Here is a 20,285-nt window from a genome sequence, read left to right on the forward strand (position 1 = left end):
AAACTGGAATTCACTCTTATGCTGGCCCATCTGCCAGAGGAATCACTACCTCACCAAACCCCACAAATGGAGTTGAGACTCATGAGGGCTGTAGGACTGCCTGGTTTTCACCCATCTTTCCTTTTGAAGTGGCATCTGAATCCCCTTCCCCTTCTGCTTTGGCTTTTCCCCCACCTCTGAGGATTGGACTCAGGTCCCCAGGCTTGTGGGGCAAGCACATTAACCCACTGACCTGGCTCCCCAGCCTGTTGTTTGTTTTTAATCACTGCTACATTCAGTCTGGGCCATCTTACCTCCACAAGGATCTACTAAAGAGGCTTTGTGGGCATTACAGGCTCAGACATTGAGAGTTTCTAGGTAACTGTTAGGTGTTCCAAAGAGCAAGCAAGCAAGACAGAATTTTTGTAGACACATTATGTCCAAGAACATATCTGTAGACACAAATCACAGTGGGAATAAATACCAGCTTTATTAACACTCAAAGTGCCATCATTTATGTCCATCCCATAGTCCAGAAGGTTACTGAGAGTAAGCCTCTGTACCACAATCCGTCCAAAGATGAACAGGAAAGAAAAAGTATGTCTCACTGTACTAAATATCGCAGGCCTTCATGCATGACAAATCTAAATAAAGATGTGTCAATAATACACAAATTGCCATATAAACAAAGTCATTATCACTAACAAAATATAAACATGGTTTCTTTTATATTAAATTTTTAAAAAGCTATTTACCAGCAAGAGAAAAATACATAGAAATTATAAAACTCAAGAAATTTTACACATTTTTACAAGCACAATTTTGAATAAACAACAAACCCAAAATGTGTGTGAAATGTGGTACATACTACACTGTGTCTGGCTTCTGGTAGGTTCTAATCACATGGGTTCCTTTCAACTTAATAATCTTAGTGATAGTCAACTTCAACCGTGGGCTTTATTCCTAACACAGATCATTTATAACACCACATATTTTAGAAGGCTTCCATTGAACACTGAATACAGAAACACTGTCAGATGGGAAACCTAATTTCCAACTCTTTTTCTGCCAGTTGCTTAAAACACACAGTACAGTATAAAGACATACCGCGTATTTTGAGATTCCTAACAATGGTAGTCAACTGTGAAGAATCACAATATGCCAATGCATTGTCTTATACACTCAGTCTAACTTTGCTCAGTAAGAGAAAAATTAAAACCTGAAAACTTGGAAATAAAGGAAATATTCAAAAACAAAAGCCGGACAGGCCTAAAGTAATGGAAATATAAAAATCTTGACATGTCTTCAAGACAATTTAATTTCTTACATTTTTAACAGCTCCGAGAGGTCAAATGCCATATTTGTGGAGTGTGTTTTGCTACTGTTTAACAATCCCCCACCCCAACCCCCAAAAGAATGTTAGTTGCAAGAGTATTTTAACTGAGCTCTAAGCAAAATCTGTATCTGATTTTGGAACTACAAATGCTTAAATGGTTAAAACCAAAATTTAAAAAATAATTTTGACCAGCCAGATGAAAAATATAGTATATATATAGTAAATAATTTTTGAGAAAGCCTTTACATATATTTAATTATCATAAAGTTCTTTAAATTGTAGAAATGAAATGAAAATAAGAATTTACTAAGATATATACATGTGCCTACACACAGAAAAGGGCATCTCCAGACAAACACATATCTCTTGATACAGAATACTTTCAACCTAGGAACTGATTCAGAATACAGGATAAAATTAGAACGCAACACTGAACTCCTGAGTTCCTCGACAAAGACAGAACCACACAAGGTAACTCTGCAAAAGCAAGAAGGTCCTACTAAGTGTTGTAGCAGCGTAGTAACTGAGGGCTACATCTGGGAAGAAGTGCAAACACGAAGACAGTAGTTCAATGCACACACACATGATCCTCAGACACTCAACAATTATTGGTCATATAAATCAGTGTACAAATTAAATGTTTGGAAAATGTGCAAAAAAGTCAACATTGATAAGAAACATAAAATATTTATACATAATTATAAACTGCCCAGTATTCAACTGAGATTAAAAACATTTGCTGAAAATAATACATTAAATATAGAGAATTTAATGGATACATTTTAAATTTACATTAAGTCAAAGGGTAAATTTACAAATTGATAATCGTAGTTTGTAAGATAAAAGTTTATTTTCAAATTTATCCAAGTTTATTTACAATGAGTAAAAACAACCACATGAGATATAAGAGATGTCAGACATTAAAAGTATTTTTTGGTATTAACTTGGTTATGATATTTTAGAATGCAGGTTAAATTTAAAAATCAACAGCAATAGAAGAAATGTAAACCTTTTACTTACTAATTATCAAAAAAAAAAACCAAAATTATTTGTTTTAAAGAAGTTTGGCCCACTTCCTTTTGCCCATAAGCCTTTCTGGCTTGTAGCTTCCCACCAGTCTACTCTCCTTACTACAGGTGGGAAAAAGACTCTTTGGAAAAATGAGAACCTATCAAATACATCCTGGAGTCGAAGCATCTACTAGAGTTTAACATACAGGTACTTATCTTCCCTTCTAAGTAATGCTAATGCTAAAATCACTGATTACACAGGGTTGTTTTTTTTTTAAGAAGTTATAAAATATACAAATAAATGAACACAAAAGTGGTTTTCAGAATAGTTATAAACTTTTCTCAACTGGCATTACAAGATTCAGAAATTCAAAGCAGGGGACAAATTCTGTAAGCTTTAAAGAACAGAGAGCAGATGCTTCTGTATGTTCCAAAATGTCTATGGCACAAAGCAGACTTTAGTTCATAACCTACTTTTCTTCACAACATTGTCGAAATGTCCCTTTAAGTCAAACACAAGCTCATAAATGTTAAGAGACTATAAAGAAAATAAGCCACCAATCTGAGGAATCAGATGTCAATGCTAATCTACATACATCAGTGGTCAAATGACATTAATAAGATTGGCACACATACGAACTTAAGTCTGCAGTATCTATACAGCTTCATGATAGTTTAAGGAAATTCTGCATGTCTAAATGCAAACACTGAGCACCTGTCCTTTTCCTTGAAGGATTGGCATACAAAGCCTACTGGCGTCTGCTCTACCACTTATCTCCTACTAGTTTACTCATGGGCAGATTTACAGGACTAATCATTTTGGCTATATGTGCAGGGAATACAAAAGCTTTGGTTTAAAGTGATTCTGGTAATACAGACTGAGATACAAACAAACATCATCAGGCAGAAGGACAGGAGTATTCTCTTGTTTAATGTCTTTGCTGTTAGGAAACAATACCTTATGACTAATACCTTATGACTATGAAAATGCACAACACAAAAAGCATGAAGAATTATATAAGACTGTATACAGGCAATGGATACAAGCTATGACTCCTCCCTTGACGCTCAACCTTGACTACACTTAGTACCTCTATCAAAAGACCTGTCTAGGTTCTCCTGAAAGCTTGCCATCTCCAGTTCTGAATGGATGGTCCTGGCATTTCCACAGCTCCTAATGCATCCTGTCTAGTTGATGAGAGAAGTCAAAGCAACACTAAAGATGACTATGAAGTAGGAACAGTGACATCACAGCACGCCTTCCTTAGCCAACCAAAAAGAGGTATAATAATATTTCCTTTTAATGACTTGGTAAGCTAAGGAAGCTGGTTAGGTTAGATAATGCCTGGCAGAATTTCTATTCCAAAAAGTTCATGAAGAAATATCTAAGATTGAATATTTTCTATTTAAGAATTATATATAAGCTAATTATTATACACACAAGCACACAAATTGAATTTTCAGCTACTTTTAGCAACTAAGAGCTTGGCAATTTACAATAAATACCTTTATTAAACAATCATTTGTACTAACTACTTACGGAAAATATACTGGCATGCCTACTTGAGGATGATTATTCTCACCCCAAATTAGTAGATCATACATTTTCAGTTGTTCTTCCAAGAATAGAGACAGATCTAACTGAACAACTAACTACACCTTCCTTCCTACCCCTGCCCCAGCTCCAAACACACAAACACACACACACACACACACACACACACACACACACACACACACACACACACACCACGCACTTCACATAACAGTAAGCTAGAGTATTAGTCAAAATACTAAACACTAAGGATTAGAATTTGCTGTCCCTGGATTTCTTGCTCATTGCCTCAACTTTTGTTAAAGGAGTTCTTTAGGGCAAGACAACAACCCTAGTTCTATGAAAATCATACCAAATAATAATACACAAAAACTTGGACAGTGCCAATATGACTGAAAATGAAGTAACCAACCCAAAAATTAATTTCCTATGTCGTTTAGAATGAGAATACTTTTCTGCAGTTATTTCAGGACTTCACATCGAGTGGAGATTGCAATCAGACACATGCTGCTGTTTCTCTCCTAACTTTTTTAGAGGAGGTAGAAAGGGTAAGAGTAAGAAATAAGCATTAAGAAACACATATGGACCAACACACAGTCTAACGCCAAATAAACTCTTGAGGCCTAGTGATTTTGGAAAACTTCATTTTGTTAGGTAATTTCGATTACAGATATAAAATAAAATTAAGGCATACAGAGAAAAAGGCACTACTAAAAATTAACAAATTGCTTTTCATTGAAGTTTAACCAGTGTTAAAGTTAAATAAATATGAATGTTACATCTAAAAGTAAATGCCAAACTTAATGATAAAACAATAGGGTCTCAAAAAATCTGATCTAGCATAATAAACACTTGGCACGAGTTCAACCTCTATCAAATATTTTGGATATTTCAACACCCCAAAAGAAAGTTTGGGTTTTCCCCCCTTAAAACCAAATTAAAACTGTAACAACAGCAGGGTCAGAGAGAACCCCAATACAGTGTGGTAAGGAATAAATATCCCATTGTGGTGGAACAGTCTGGGTTTGTGTTGTATAGTAAGAACAGGTGCTGACAGAGAGGTTGTCTAACCTGGGATGTGGGGATAGTCTTACTCTAATCCTTCTTGTTAATGTCTTTGGAGTCTACAATAGCCAACAATTACCCAAACAATGTCTTCCTTATTATTCCATATAAAAATGCTAGCATTTTAAAGGGCACTGCTAAACTTTCAGAGTTAGGGTATGCCATAAACTGTCTGCCCATACGCATCCTCGACTGTAACTTCCTGAAGGATATTAATTTAATATGACATAACACATCACAATTATTGAGGAAAAAATGAAAAAGATTGACCCTATTTTTTTAAGAAATGGACAAAGCTGGGTACAGTGGCACATGCCTGTTTGCCCAGCACCTGGAGGTGGAGGCAGAGCACTGAAGTTCCAGACCAGCCTGGAACCACATAGTGAGGACCCTGACTTCAAAAACAAATTAAAATAAGACATATATTTGTACACCTGGTTGACTCCAGCTGAATTTATATAAAAGTTCTCAGACCCCAAATAAAACCTTTGGCATGAACTGTGCCATTAGCCAAGGAGTCTGCATCATGCTGGGTCACCTGCCAATCTATTCAGGTTTGATTTTATTTTCTTAGCGATTTCACATATTTTATAGCAACCCTATTTCAGAAACAGTACATATCAGACCTGAACGATGTCAGAACTTAGTAGCAGAAAGATACTCTAAAGATGTATCTTTACTTTTATGTAATTTCTATTGGGAACAAGGTAAGACTCAAATGAAAGTCAATTCAGTTTAATCTGGAATGAAAGTTTTAATTTCTTTTATAGTCCAGCATGTGCATTAATATTTGACTTCTCACATGTTGTAGATTGTGCCTCTTAATACTTTCTAAGGCAATAGTTATAGATGTTTCTAAAGTTAGAGATATATTTTTGTAAACAAGGAAAAGTGCTGAAATTGTTCAAGGCATTCATTCTGAAAACCTCAAAGTACATAAAACTTCAATACATTTAAATACCAATCCATCCAAAATTGTATTTGTTATGTTTTCCAACTCTTTTATTCAACTACTTTTGTTTACACTGCAAAATGTCTTCCACTTGACTCAGTCCTGTCATGCCACTTTGAATCCCTCAGGGTCTAAGCAGAAGGTGCTTCCTGGAAGCACACCTGACGCTGCTAGTGGATCTGGGTCCAGCACCAGAAGTCTGCTACTGGCAATGCAGAATGCATTTAAAGGCACAAAGTCAGCAGTCTGGCCATTTTCCAGCCACAAAGAAACATTGCCGTACCAAAGAATCAGTTGTACATTAAAAACACAAAAAAGATTTAGGCATGAAAAAAAGGAGTGTAATATTTTACTTCCTTTGACAAAACTGTTTCCTTTCAAAAAAATTCTTTTTTTAAAAAAATTTACTATTGACCTTCCATGTCCCATACCCCTATCATCTACTTCGAGCTTTTTGGCTCTAGCAGGGTTTGCTTTTACACACAAACACACACACACACACACACGGAGCATTTGCTTTTATATACACACAACTGTGTGTGTGTGTGTCTGTACTTTTATACATATGTATGTGTATGTATATACACACATACATGTATATATGTGTGTGTATATAAACTTTCATTGTGTTTTTGGTACCTTCATAACTGGTCTGAAATAAATTCACATCATATTCCATATAATAACTCTGTAAACTATTAGTCTATTTTTTAAGTCTTTATAATTTTATTTTTCTTATAAAGCAAAAGTATTCTGATACAACTATTTACTATTGAATTTAGAAAAGAAATAGAAGACTGTAAAAAAGCTAACAATTGCTTTGATTTCCAGTGTGCAGGTATCTTTTTGAAGAGTGTTTGTCTCTCTTCTGTACTGCACATTACCCTGATGGACCAAAAATGAGCCAAAGGGAAATCACAACCAGACTAGAGACAAAGAAACAACAATACAAACAAACAAAATAAAACCCCAGCAATCCAGGTACCATGACTTTGCTCAAGTAGAAAAGATGTCCTCACTCCTAAGAGATAAAGAAATTACAACACACCCACACATTAGGTTTGCTGAAGTGGGAGGCACCTGACGTTTAGTCTTTGTAAGGGCTTCCTTTGCTTTACAGTGTGCAGGAGAAGTGTTAACTAATATTTTCTGCTTTGACTCTTACACTACTTCAAATTTCAAAAATTATTACAGGGTATGCCCGATAGGCTCTTGATACATTAATGCCAGATCTACATAATTTCAGAAGCAAAGTACTTAAAAGGTATCTAAATGAACATAATAACAACAACAATGAAATCAGAATCTTTGTCTCTTCTGATGAAAAGAATTCCATTCAGGGTCTCCTGGAAGAGTGTTAGCGTCTAGACTTTGGAAAATAAACTACTTAGCACTTGGTTTAATACGCTGAAATATTTAGAAGTGGCCAAATTACTGACACCTTCATGTTTTTTAAATCTCATAATTCTACTAGACAGCAGGATCCTCTCCAGCTCAGTCTTTCTATTTAATGGCATGGCTCTCATAGGGGCTTACACTGGAAATACCTGGCAGTGTTTTAATCTTCCCACTGCTAGTAAACACTTTGTTTTGGTGTACTTTTCTGGGCCTAGAAGGATGAACTGACTTTTAGGAAAGAATATACAGAGATGCTAAATTCAAAAGGTTCAATACTCAAATTCATTATTTCTAAAGTGAGAGTTAGTGATTCAAGTGCAATCAGCAGCTGTCAAAGGATCGTCTGTTATCTGCTGTGATGAGGCTGTTCATCCCTGACTCTTTTGACCCTCATTTGCCCTACATCTTTTCTCTGAAATGTTTTTACTGATTTGTGAATGGCTGCTTTCAGCTTATAACTGGGTTTTTATTCTAGGCACTTATGCCATGTGTGGCAGAATCATTTCTGAGAAGGGAGTCCTTGTATACTACAGTCTGTTTAGCAGCACCCCCAACCCCTGCCCACCAGGTAGTACCTTGCCAAATGCCCAGTGAAATGAAATGACTCCCCACCACTGCCCTCGGTGTTACCTGATGTTTGCTCTTTTGAGGGGCCTCTGGCTTAGCACTCTGTGACCACAAGAACAAGGGTTTTATTTCATGACAGGAGCTTTAACAGATGGGTATTTGAGCTAAAGACTGCAAATATGGGAAACCAGGGACTTGAAATAGAAAGATATGAGACACAATTTTTATTATTTCTCAGTTCCCTTCATTTTGGGAACTTTCCTCTCAAGTAAACAATGTTTAAAATATACTGAATGACACTTGGTTGTTTTCCCATCATTCCAACTGTGGCAAATGTGGTCTCGTCTGCTGCTCAGATGTTTAATGAGCAGTCGTCTGTGTTTTAGTTGAATTTAGTCGTTGGCTGCACGTAACCTGCTTTCAAATACAACAGTATTTTTAAGCAAGAAGCTATCTCTCAAGGTTTATAGATTCCAGTAACATGGATCTATTATAGTGTATTTGGCTATCATACTGCCTAGGATTAACAAACATACCTCTTAGAGATTTTCATCTTCTAGTCAAGATTCCTACTGAGCAAAAGAGCTTGATAGACAGAGGTTAGGCTCTAAAGAATACAGATATAAGAAGGAACCTATATTCTTTAAGTTGAGTACCTACCTAAACCCAAGTTTAGGCTCAACCCCACAAATAAGGATCTATTTAAATACTATCACTAAAAACTACAAATTGTACATCACTTTCTTCTCTTGTCTCCCATGTCAGTGATACAGGGCAAGACTACAATCTTTATATATTCCAAATGATTTGTTTGTACTAAAAAGAGCAACTATGTACTAAAGTGCTTTATATCTCTGAACCACATCAGTACATTATAAAAATTTAAAAAAAAAACTTTCAAGTTCTTGTAAAGAAAAAGATTAAATATAAAAAATTTAGTTTACTATTATTATTAAACAAATTTAACCAAGAATCAAGAGAAATATTTTCCCTCTTGTCTTTTTCTCCCCATCTCTCATTTTATAAAAAGGAAAGTGCAGTAAGAGAGAAGGTGAACTCGAAGATGGAGCTGGTGGAGGCACAGAAGCTGCCGGCTGCTAGTGATAATGCACGAACATGTGCCGCAAGAGCTCCTCAGCTGACGGTCGCAGTTTGGCCTCTACAAAAATCCGTTTGAGAAAGTCTCGAGTATAGTCTGAGACATGAGGTGGTAGCTTCGGGTTTGTTGGCTGAGTGGCAATCTTAAAGATGGCAGCCATTGCTTCAAATTCAGCCCAAGGTGGCTTTTCAGTTAGCATTTCTACCACAGTACATGCTACACTCCTAAAAAAAAAATAATAAAATAAACAAATAAATAAATAAATATAAAAAGGAGCATTACCCAAGCAATAACTTTAGGAAAGAAAGCTGGTTAACCAGAAAATGAAAAATTGGGAAAAGTTCCATAGAGTTTAATATTACTCATTTCAAATACAAAGTTTCACTCAAAGGTTAATTAAATAAAACTGTAATTCAAACATGAAAATCAGTAAAATCCTGGAGCAATATATACATTTCAATGAAAATATATCATAATTATCTATGATCACAAATGTGTGGTTAGGCAAAAAAGTTTATTATTTTGTTTTAAATCATTCTCTAACATGATGTTAATAATTTTGTTTCCATCCTACAAAGACTAAAAGTATTATAAATTATTTGCCTTCAAATAAAAATGAATATATTTTTCTGGTTAGGAAGTAGGAAATGGCCATTTTATGATCTAACTTAAAATTATCATGTAATTTATTAATTCACTTTTAAGACACTAACAACTAAACACACAGCCCCTGTCATGACAGAGCCCTTGCCAGAGGTATAGGCACCAGCATAATTTCTCTTCTTCCTTACCTGGAAGACTTGCAGATACCTTAAATCATCCAGAATCCAAAATGTATTTTCCAAAAACAACAGAGCTAAGCATATTATGAAAATACCACATCACACCACCACCACAGCAACAGTTTTTATTTCTGTAAAGCAATTATCAATTTATTGTAAATAATTATATGACTGACATTCAAGATCCTTGGAAAATCTGATGTTGCAATCAAAACTAAGTCAGCTATTAATGAAGATCTCCTTGTTCTTCAAACACATAAACAGAAATTACATGATGACTGCACTGCTTCACTGTACGGTTTTAAAATTTTAAGTAACTATTCCTGCAATGGAAAGTCTGAAGAGTCTGACATGTCCCAGCCCACGGTGGTGGTGAGGAGTCAAGATTCGAGTTAGAGTGGGTAGGTATGACATGATCAATTAATCTCATAGCCCTTCTTACCCCAATCCTACTTGTAGCCTCACCCTCATAGAGGTAGCTATTATCTGTTTTCAAATGTTTATAAATATACCTTTGTGCCTTAAAAAGGATATCACTGATTTTTTTTGTTTGTTTTGTTTTTAAAGACACTGACAATGAAGAGTACTCTACAAGTTACTCGGGGAAATAAGACCTTTCTAATGTTGATTTGCTTAAGACAAAATCCTTCCTAAAAAGACTCAAGTATTTAGTCAAGTTAGCATTGATAAGGTATAACTGAAATGACATTACAATTCATATATCCTGCTTCCAAAGTACACAGGATAATTTAAATCTGGCAATTTCAAATGTGAGTAGAAATAAGAAGGTAAGTTTCTAGGCAAATCTGACATCCAAACTTACCAGATATCTGCTTTTCTGCCATAGCCTTCTCCACTAATGACCTCAGGACTCATCCAGTAAGGTGTACCAGTGACAGACTTCATTCCTGTGCCCGAAAGACAGATGGTCTGAAGCCGTTTGCTAGCCCCAAAGTCTCCTAATTTGATATTGCCCGTGGAATCCCTTAAGATATTTGCTCCTAAAAAAAAAAAAAAAAAAAAAAGAAAGAAAAAAAAAAGAAATGGTGTAATTTCAATGATTTTATTGGCATTCTAGAATGTGCATAAGTGGCAGAGAATTACTTTGAAGATTCTAATTTGTCCCCAAATTAGGTTGTCTGTTTACATCCTACAGTGCATTAACATCTGCTGTTTATACATTTACCCAGGTGTTTCAGAACCTGGATTGAATGGGGGCAGGTGAGGTGGAAAGGGGCTAAGAACAAAGCTTGGTGAAGCACCAAGAAAGGCTCTGGCTCCATTTGTTTGCTATGAAGCAAGAAGTCCATAGCTGAAGATCCTTTTCCTGATAAGTCAGCTTCTTCTCAGGAACTTCCAACAGGACCTTCATAATCAAAAATTTCTAGCATCATTCCCCTACTGCAATATTATTGAAGCATTACTTATCTGTATTTTAAGGTGTTCTTTTGTTGTTGCTATTGTTATTTTTAATTCAAGGCTACACTATATAATTCAGACTGACCTCAAACTTGAGATCTCCCTGACTCGCTGCCCCAGCATTGGGATTACAGGTATGCACCACCACTTTTCTTCTTTTAATGACTTCTACGGAGGAGGCTAAATAGTGCAGACAATCTACATTACAGACCATTGAGCATACACTCTCCATCTTCACCATGGGCTTCTATTTTTGCAGAAATCTCCCCAGCCTTAGCAGCTGTAATTTCCAAAGGAAAGTCTAGGATCCTTCTCAGCAAAACCTAGTAATCTAATGTAGCTCTGCTTGCTTATTATTTCCTACCATCTAGTATGTAAAAAAGGACTTAGAAAAAATCCAACCATCTCTAGAATATTTAATCAGAAAGAAACAGACCTCATTGTTTGCTTGAGATGTGGTCTTGCCATGCTGGCAACTTGAACTCTTGGGCTTAGGTGAGCCTCGCGGTCCTACTTCAGTTTTCCTAAGTAACTGAGACTACACATGCTTACTAAGCCAGATTTTACTGGCTACAAGCAGACGACACTTTCCTTACACATACATGTGCATATGTACAAAGGGTCATCTTTGGGGAAGTGGTATCAATACTGAACCAATACTTGCTCACAGGAGAAGCTGGGGAAAAAATAGGCAGTCAGGTTCCCAACAAAGTTTTCTGGTTTTTAAACATTATTTTAGTAAATTAAAAATAAGCCCTTTCAAATATGTGCAAGGGTAGACAGAATTGCTTATGCTCCCATTACTCACATCCAACCAAACAACTAAAAGCTAAAGCAGAACAAAAATAGTAAGGATAAGAAGATGACTTATCCTTACTAGATAAGAAGAAGAAGTGGGTAAGGGTACTTTTTGTTCAAGCATGAGGACCTGAATTCAGACCCCCAACAACACATAAAAGCTGGGTGTTATCTGCATGCATCTATAGTGTCAGTGCCTGAGTCAAGGACATAAACAAGAGGATTGACTAATACTCCTGGCCAGCCAGCTTAGCTGGAAAATAGTGAGTTGCAGATTCAGAGAAAGATCTGGAACCCCCCAAAAAACCATGATGGAGAGAGACAGCAGGCATTCCCTGTTCTCTTCTGGCATGCACGCTTATGCGTGTGTGTGTGTGTGTGTGCCTGTGTGCATGCGTGCATGTGCACAAATAAAATCATTAGGAAAACCAAGTGTCCTTTTATTAAATATGTGGTATTTAATAGTATAGTCCTCCCCAAACCCAGTTGGCTTTGAACTCATAGAGATCCACATGCATCTGCCTCTGCTGTGATTAAAGGCATGCACCACCAAGCCTGTCAAGAGTACAGTTCCCTGAAAGAAAAAAAAGATAAAGAATAGGGCCAGAGAGATGGCTCAGTGAGTAAAAGCCGTGATGTGCATGGTGGAAAAAGAGAACCAACTCCTTCAAGTTGTTCTCTGCGTGTTGTGCATGCTCTATGGCACTGGCATGCATATGCATACACACACAAATAAAATGTGATGAATTTGGGGGGGGGGGGAGAAGGAGAGGGAAAGGAGAGGAAGAATGGAGGGAATAAACTTTGGAAAAGAATGAGTTCCCAAACAGTAATCATCTTCATCTTTGTTATGATCCAACAGCTCTGAAATTACAACGAATCAATTCTCTTTACTTTTCCTTCTGCCACTAAAAATTGTTTATGAAAAATAGAAGACAGAACAAGTAAAGAGTATACTGTATAAAACATATACTACTATGTTGCCATTTGGTGGCCATCATTTTCCTCCTACCACACTTAAATTTACAAATTTGATACTTATTTTTCTATCTTATTTTTCTCCTTTACTAATATATTTGTCTGATAATATTTATATATCAGCTTGCCTCCATCCCCCTTCACTTGACCGAAGTGGTTTGTCATACTTTCTGGTAAGAATAGAAAAATATTGATCTACACAGAAGATGGCTGCCTCTGTTTCTTTTCTTACTTCATTTTGAGGGCCAAAGAGAAGTTGGCTTGTATAGGAACAGTTATTCCTCATTGAGTAATTTCTTTAGTTATCAATCTTCATACTTAATAAGCCCCCCACTAGTGCATGTGATCTGCCTCAGGAATTCTGCATACTAGACTCATACTAGAAATTCCTATTCAATTACCAGAAATGATTGGCAATTTTCTTCTTGGCCTAATCTGGACACAGTTAAAATGTGTCCCCACCATATGAAAAAGCAGAAGTCTGGGAACTTATAAAAGGGACAACAAGATCAATGAGTAAATATTATACAGACATACTTACTTTACTCAGTGATTTTCTAAATTTTGGGTCATACCCCAGTTTTTAAAGACTCATGTAGGCTCCAAAGTAAACAGTTTTTGACACACTCAAATTTTATACATCTTTACCATTAACTCACTTCATGTACTCATTTCTGTATCTGATCCTGGGGAGGAAAGCTCATTCTTGGGATCTTTCCTTTCTTCCTCTTTATTCTTTCATGACATCTATTCCCATGACTTACTTTATTTATTTATCTATCTATCTATCTATTTATTTATTTATTTATTGGTTTTTCAAGACAGAACAAGTAAAGTTTTTAGAAGACAGAACCTGTTTTGGAGCCTGTCCTGGAACTAGCTCTTGTAGACCAGGCTGGTCTCGAACTCACAGAGATCCGCCTGCCTCTGCCTCCCAAGTGCTGGGATTAAAGGTGTGCGCCACCACTGCCCGGCTTCCCATGACTTTAAATATAATTACAACACACAGTATGTCATCACAGTAGCTAGGTTTTAAGTGCTGAGCACCAGGCATTGTTTTTTTTCCGATTAATTATGCAAGCACACGTCACTCACAAGGCACACAGACAGTACAGGCACAGAGACATTCACACACAGGCATTGTTTTAAACATTACAACATGTTAATGCATTAGATTCTTTTAAGAATCCTATAAATTGAGTACTATTATGACCCTAACTTAAGAATAAGTAAAAGACAAGACGGTGCATCTCAGGGGTAGAAACCTTACCTATATGCAGTTTCCTAGATTCCATTTCCAGAAATTAGGGGTGTGAGTCATGAGGAGGGAAGAAAACGAGGGAGGATGAAAGAGAGAGGGGGATGGAAAGAGTAATGAGGACTGAAGATACAGAAAGATTAACATGTCCAAGGTTACAGTTAGAAGCAAATGAAGCCCAAGTTTGAATCCAACTTTGTGATGGCCTAACCCCAGCTCATTGCCCTAATGCCTAGGAAATACACTTACAAACATGGTTACATTATTCTAGGGTATTTGAATGAGACTGATTCTATGGATCCTTACACTGAAGCTAATCATTCATGAAGGTTCCAACTTGAGAACTGGTCTGACAGGACATAACAAAGTCCATGAGAAAGCTGGAAAACTGTTTCCTGATGGTAGTTTACAGTGTAAATGTCCAATGCTTTGATGGTATTTCTTCATTCACACTCACAAAAAACTGTGTATTTAAAGTAAAAAGTAATTCATGACTTACCTTTGATATCTCTATGGACAATCATATTACTGTGTAAATAATGGACTCCCTCCAGAATCTGACGGGTGTATTTTCTAGTCACATTCTCAGTAAGAGCTCCATATGCTTTTAGTTGGTCCTTAATTGAACCCTAGGAAAAAAGAAAACAACTAAATCTCCTGTTTAAAATGAAAACTGCTACTAAATCTTTATTTTTAGAGAATCCTACTTCATAGCTAGGAGACTCTAAGTAGAAAGGGCAGGAATTCTTAGTAAAATAAATATGCAGAGTTTCTTTCTCTTCTTTCAGATTATTTATGTTGAACTAATCTCCTTGAAACTAACAAATTACAAGTCTTCCATATTTGTAGGACCTTAATAAAACCCCAATTTGTTTTCCAAAAAAAATAATGTTTAGGCCAAGTTACACAGGAAATAGAATATTTGAAAACATTTAAGTAGTAGCAAATAAATCCAGTGAGTAGCAATGGGGTCATGATAATGAGCTGTGCATAATGGTGAGAGTAAACTGCTACTGTATGCCTAACTGATGGCCAACAATGGCACTATCAGGTCCTGGTTGATCTATAAGCTCAGATGGCAACCTTGTACCGTCAACATGTAATTCTGGCTATCTACTCCCACAAAGCTCCATGAATCAAACTTCTTTTTCCTAATAAATTATGAGAATATATTTTTCTCTCCCACCCTTTTTGTTGGTTTTTTTTTTTTTTTTTTTTTTTTTGAAGACAGGGTTTCTCCATGTAACCACATTTGCTGTCCTAGAACTCACTCTGTAGACCAGGCTGGCCTCAAACTCATACAGATCCACCTGCCTCTGTCTCCCAAGTGCATACACCACCACTGCCTGGATACATTTTCTTTTTTTTAGGTTTTTTTTTAAGTCTTTTTTTTTTTTAATTTCAAAAGTCTTTATTTAATTAAACTGGTAACATGTAATAATACAAGAAACATTCTTCTGTGTATATATTTATAATATTAAGAGTTAAAAGTAGAAAAAATGTATATGGAAAAAAAGTGAAGATTTTAGTCAAGTCTAGATTGGCCTTGAACTTGAAATCCTTCTACCTCTACCTCTTGAATGCTGGGATCACAGATATATGTTATTAGCCTGGCAGAAGGCACCTATCTCTGAATGAGTAATTACCATCTTGAAGTATGTTTAAAAATGAATTAAATATTCCTATTTTGGCTACAGAAAAAAAAATCAAATTTTACAATAATGAGTCAAACCATGACTATTCTCCTCCTCCTGTGAGCAATCAGCACGGCTACAGTGGAATCACCAGACATCCTATGTCTCCTGACATCAGCACATCAGGTTCAAAATTTCATCTCTGACACAGCAGATCAAAAAGGCTGAACTAAATTCTCAACTATTTTTTTTTTTTTGACAGTGTAGCCCTGGTTGTCCCAGAACTCACTTTGTAGACTAGTCTGGCCTCAAACTCAGACATCTGCCAGCCTCTGCCTCCAAAGTGCCAGAATTAAAGGCGTGAGCCACTACCTCCCAGCGACCTCAACTTGGCATATACCCCATAAAGATGCATGGACTTACCCCTGGCATATACCCCATAAAGATACGTGGACTTACCCCTGGCATATACTCCATAAAGATGGAGAGTGTTTTCTCCTGAGGATCCCTCAAACAACCATAATACTGAACAATTCGCTCGTGCAGCAAGTTTTTCAACAACTGAATTTCACACTCAAGTGCATTTACTTCCTGAAAGACAGAACTCCTGCTAAGTCTTTTTAAGCAGTAAGTTACTCTATTTGTTTCTTTGTGTGTGTGCAGGTTCATTTCTACATGCAGCATGAAAGACAAGTGGAGGTTAGAGAACAACTTGCAGGAGTTAGTTCTCTCCTTCCACCATGAGGGCCCCAGGAGGCGGATTCTGGGTATTGACCTAAGGTTGACAGGCTTGGTGGCAAGTACCTTTACTTATTAGACAATTTCAATGACCCTACATTAAGTCTTTATCCCATAATAGTAAACACAAGATACTCTTCGTTCATGGTCAAAATGTTCACTGAACATAGAATATTTTAGTCTCTAATTGATAATTTTTAAAATTTTTATTGTGTGTGAACTTGCCTGAGCTTATCTGGACTGTGTGTATGTGTGTGTGTGTGTGTGTGTGTGTGTGTGTGTGTGTGTGTGTGTGTGTGTGTGTGTGTGTGTGTGTTGGCATGCGTGCACACGCAGCCCTCAGAAACCAACAGAGGATGTTCAACACCCCTGGAACAAGAGTTAGAGACAGGTGTGTGTGTGCACTTAGCATGGGTTGTCCGAAAGCACAACAGGTGCTCTCAATCACTAAGCCATCTCTCCAGACCCCCAATACCTTTTACTTAACAGTCCCCGAGGGTTTGCTAAAGTTACCTTATACAAATGAAGCACTAAAATAACATTTACTACAACCCACAATCCCACCACACTGTTCTATTACATTTTAAAACCTTTTATGTACATTTAGTCTGGCTCTGGGTATGGGGGCAGAGGGTGAACACACATGCCACAGCACAATTGTGGAGGTCAGAGAACAACTTGTGTGACCTGACTCTCAATTATCATGTGGGTTCTGGGCACTGAATCAGGCAGGCCTTTAGGCCTGGAATAATCTCACTAGTCCTGTTTTTGTTTTGGTTTTTTTTTCCCCCTCCAAGAAAAAATGCTTTACAATGGCCAAGTGAAGCAGTCTGCATGGTGACTTTTACCTTGCTGGTCTCCGGGCTATCAGGGTTAAACTGAACTTGTTTAACAGCCAGTTCTCTTCCGGTGTCAACATCATAACAGAGGTAGACTCTACCAAATGCTCCTTGGCCAAGCAGTTTGCCCAATCTCCAGTTCATTGGAGCTCGAGGAGCTGAAAAAGAATATTTTCTTAAAATGGAGTAGTCAGGTACTATAAAATGACATCCTTAACTGAACATTGTAGATACAAGGGAAAATTATGATCATCCAAATTTATAATGGTCTCCATCTTCCAAGAAATGTTCTCCTTATTCTTCTAAGAAGTCTAACTAAAAGTTTGCATCTTGTGACAAGTTTTTTACCCCTTAGGAAGATTTTCTTTTCCCCACTACCAAAGTGACAGCCATTTTTCACTTCATTTAAGATGTAAGATACCCGATTTTCCAATTTACTGCAGCAAATTAAAATATTTGTAAAGACGGTTTTCAGTTCCATCTATAATACAGAAATCTGGAAAAAGTATCATTTCCCACTTCTGTAGGAGAAATCAGGCAATCAATAAAATTATAGTTTTATTTTATGTATACGGGTGTTTCCCCTGTATACGTGTATGTGTGCACCACATGCATACAGAACTGGAAGTCAGAAAAGGGCATGGGATATCCTGGTACTGGAGTTACAGATGGTTGTAAACTGCCTCCTGAGTGCTAAGAATCAAATCTAGATCATCTAGAAGATCAGCCAGTGCACTTAACCACTGAACCATTTCTCCAGCCCCCATAACTTTTTAAAATTGTTGTTTTGAGACAGGGTCTCACTATGTAGACTTGACTGTCCTGTAACTTGTTGTGTACCTCAGGTTGGCCTTGAACTTCTGGTGCTTCTGCTCCCAAGTACTGGAATTATAGATGTGTATTGCTCTCTCTGGAAAAAACTATAACCTTTACTGAACATTTTGGAGCACAGATTACAGGGTATCAAACTAACCTAAAATCTAAGGAAAAGGAGGCACTCCAAGGAGAGAAAGGAAATGATGAAGCATATAAACAAATCCATTCCAGCCAGCAAGGAAAGCTAAGCTCCACTGTGAACAAGTGTGTTTGCTATGATAGCACTGAACACAGCTTCACTCTGTACCTCTTCCCTGTACTCATAGAGCCAGAGATCATAGCCTTGATGGTCAAAGATAGGAAATGGAATGGCCCTGTGATAGACAGCCACACTGAAAAGAAAAAGCCACTGCTGGTGACACACACCTTTAATTCTGTCACTAAGGAGGCAGAGTGAGGGGATTCCCTTGGAAGTTCTGAGCCATCAGGGACAGAGTGAGATCTGTTACCCGCCCCCCTGCCAAAAAAAAAAAAAAAAAAAACAGCCTAAAACTTCTTGAAGAAGAGTAACAAGCCCTGTTATCACTATTTTAGAGCAGTAGAAAAGGAAATGAAACAAAACAAAAACCAAGCTGGGCAGTGGTGGCACACACTTTTAATCCCAGCACTCGGGAGGCAGAGACAGGAAGATCTCTGTGAGGGGAAGCCAGCTTGGTCTACAGAGCTAGTTCCAGGGCAGGCTCCAAAGCTACAGAGACACCTGTCTTGGAAAACAAAAAACAACAAAGACAAAACAGAACAAAAAACCCTGGAGAATAAATGAGGCCTGGAAACCTGAGGCCCTGACCATTAAGAGTTTTTTTCCTCCAGAAAAGGGTAGGATCTGTGATAAAGCCCATCTGAATGGGGCCTGCTCAAGACTAAAGTCACAGACTGTCTCTAGCAGCCCACGGCTGAGGAAGCAGGATAAGGACACAGGGAGAGTTTGCCTTTCAGAGAAGCAGGCACAAAAAAGTACCAAATGCTGGGGCTTGAGCAGGATCACTTAGAAACCATCTAAAAAGCCAAGTTGGCAAAACTCTTAGAGGAATTTTAAGCCCATGGTACACAGGTATGGGAGCACGCAAAATAACCAACCCAGATTGCTGACTCAATCCATCATAAAAATGAATGAGGTAGAAGAGTTGTGCATATGCCCAGGTATAAATTTTATTTACTTCAGTCTTCATGATCCTATAAGTGATGTCTGGCACTCCATGCAAAATTGTAAAAAAAAAAAAACATGAAAAAGCAAACTTAAAAAACAAAAAAACTAGGCATAGTGGTGTATACCATTAATCCTAGCACTTAGGAGGCAGAAGCATGAAGATCTCTGTGAGTTCAAGACTAACCTCGTCTATGTAATGAGTTCCAAGCCAGTCAAGACCACAGAGATCCTGCTGGGTCTCCTTTAAGTTGTTTTGGAAAAGTATTGCATCTGACACACACAACTAGCAAATTTTTGCATGTCAGGATCTAACAAATGTTATACTGTAATTTTTCTCCATAAACCAATCTCCTCACTAGGCTATTTCTTCGAAATTGCATAGAGAGTCTCAGTGCTTAACACAGACATGTAGACTAGAATAGATAGGAACAATTAGTAACAATTTTTCTAATAAAAGTGAAGAAAAATTAGTAATTATGGCTACAGTAATTAGCCCTAATATACACTTATACCTGAATGTCTAGTCACTTTTAAAAAGCATGCTATTATTTCTTGTGAAGAGTGTTTTTCCCTGAGTTTTGACTTGCCATTTATTCCTGTTAACATAAAACTATGCAAATGTTTTGCTAAACATTTCTATTACTTACAACGGCTGGGTGGGCTGATGTCTGTGACAGTCAAAGTAGGATTGTCTATGTCACTTCCCCTTCTTCTTACTCGACCGTCGTCACACTCTGGGGTGAAGATGCTGCTTCCACTACTAGTGCTTAAGGAGTGATCGGTAGGGCTGAAACTCACAGGAGACCGGAAGCTGGTGCCCTGGGTCCTTCTAGCTCTTGGAAAAGTCTTACGACC

At 37.3% G+C, this 20,285-nt stretch overlaps 1 protein-coding gene across 2 annotated transcripts in view; it reads right to left on the minus strand.

Annotated features, from left to right (window-relative positions):
• Positions 1-444: 444 nt before the first annotated feature.
• Positions 445-20,285, minus strand: part of Map3k2 (mitogen-activated protein kinase kinase kinase 2) — an 82,222-nt gene continuing 62,381 nt past the window's right edge. Inside the window, exons 12-17 of one of the 2 annotated variants that reach the window (XM_050134936.1) lie at positions 20,078-20,284; positions 17,417-17,565; positions 16,290-16,421; positions 14,696-14,825; positions 10,567-10,744; positions 445-9,185 (exon numbers count right to left, since the gene is read on the minus strand). In XM_050134936.1, the coding sequence (XP_049990893.1) occupies positions 8,960-9,185; positions 10,567-10,744; positions 14,696-14,825; positions 16,290-16,421; positions 17,417-17,565; positions 20,078-20,284 (1,022 nt within the window). In that variant the 3' untranslated portion in view covers positions 445-8,959. Of the gene's footprint in view, positions 9,186-9,215; positions 9,875-10,566; positions 10,745-14,695; positions 14,826-16,289; positions 16,422-17,416; positions 17,566-20,077; position 20,285 lie in introns of those variants that run through there. The other variant, XM_050134937.1, reaches the window with a different exon arrangement.

Source organism: Alexandromys fortis, unplaced genomic scaffold (genome assembly GCF_014885135.2).
Source record: "Alexandromys fortis isolate MF-2015 unplaced genomic scaffold, M_Fortis_MF-2015_v1.1 scaffold_25, whole genome shotgun sequence".
Lineage (NCBI taxonomy): Eukaryota > Metazoa > Chordata > Mammalia > Rodentia > Cricetidae > Alexandromys > Alexandromys fortis.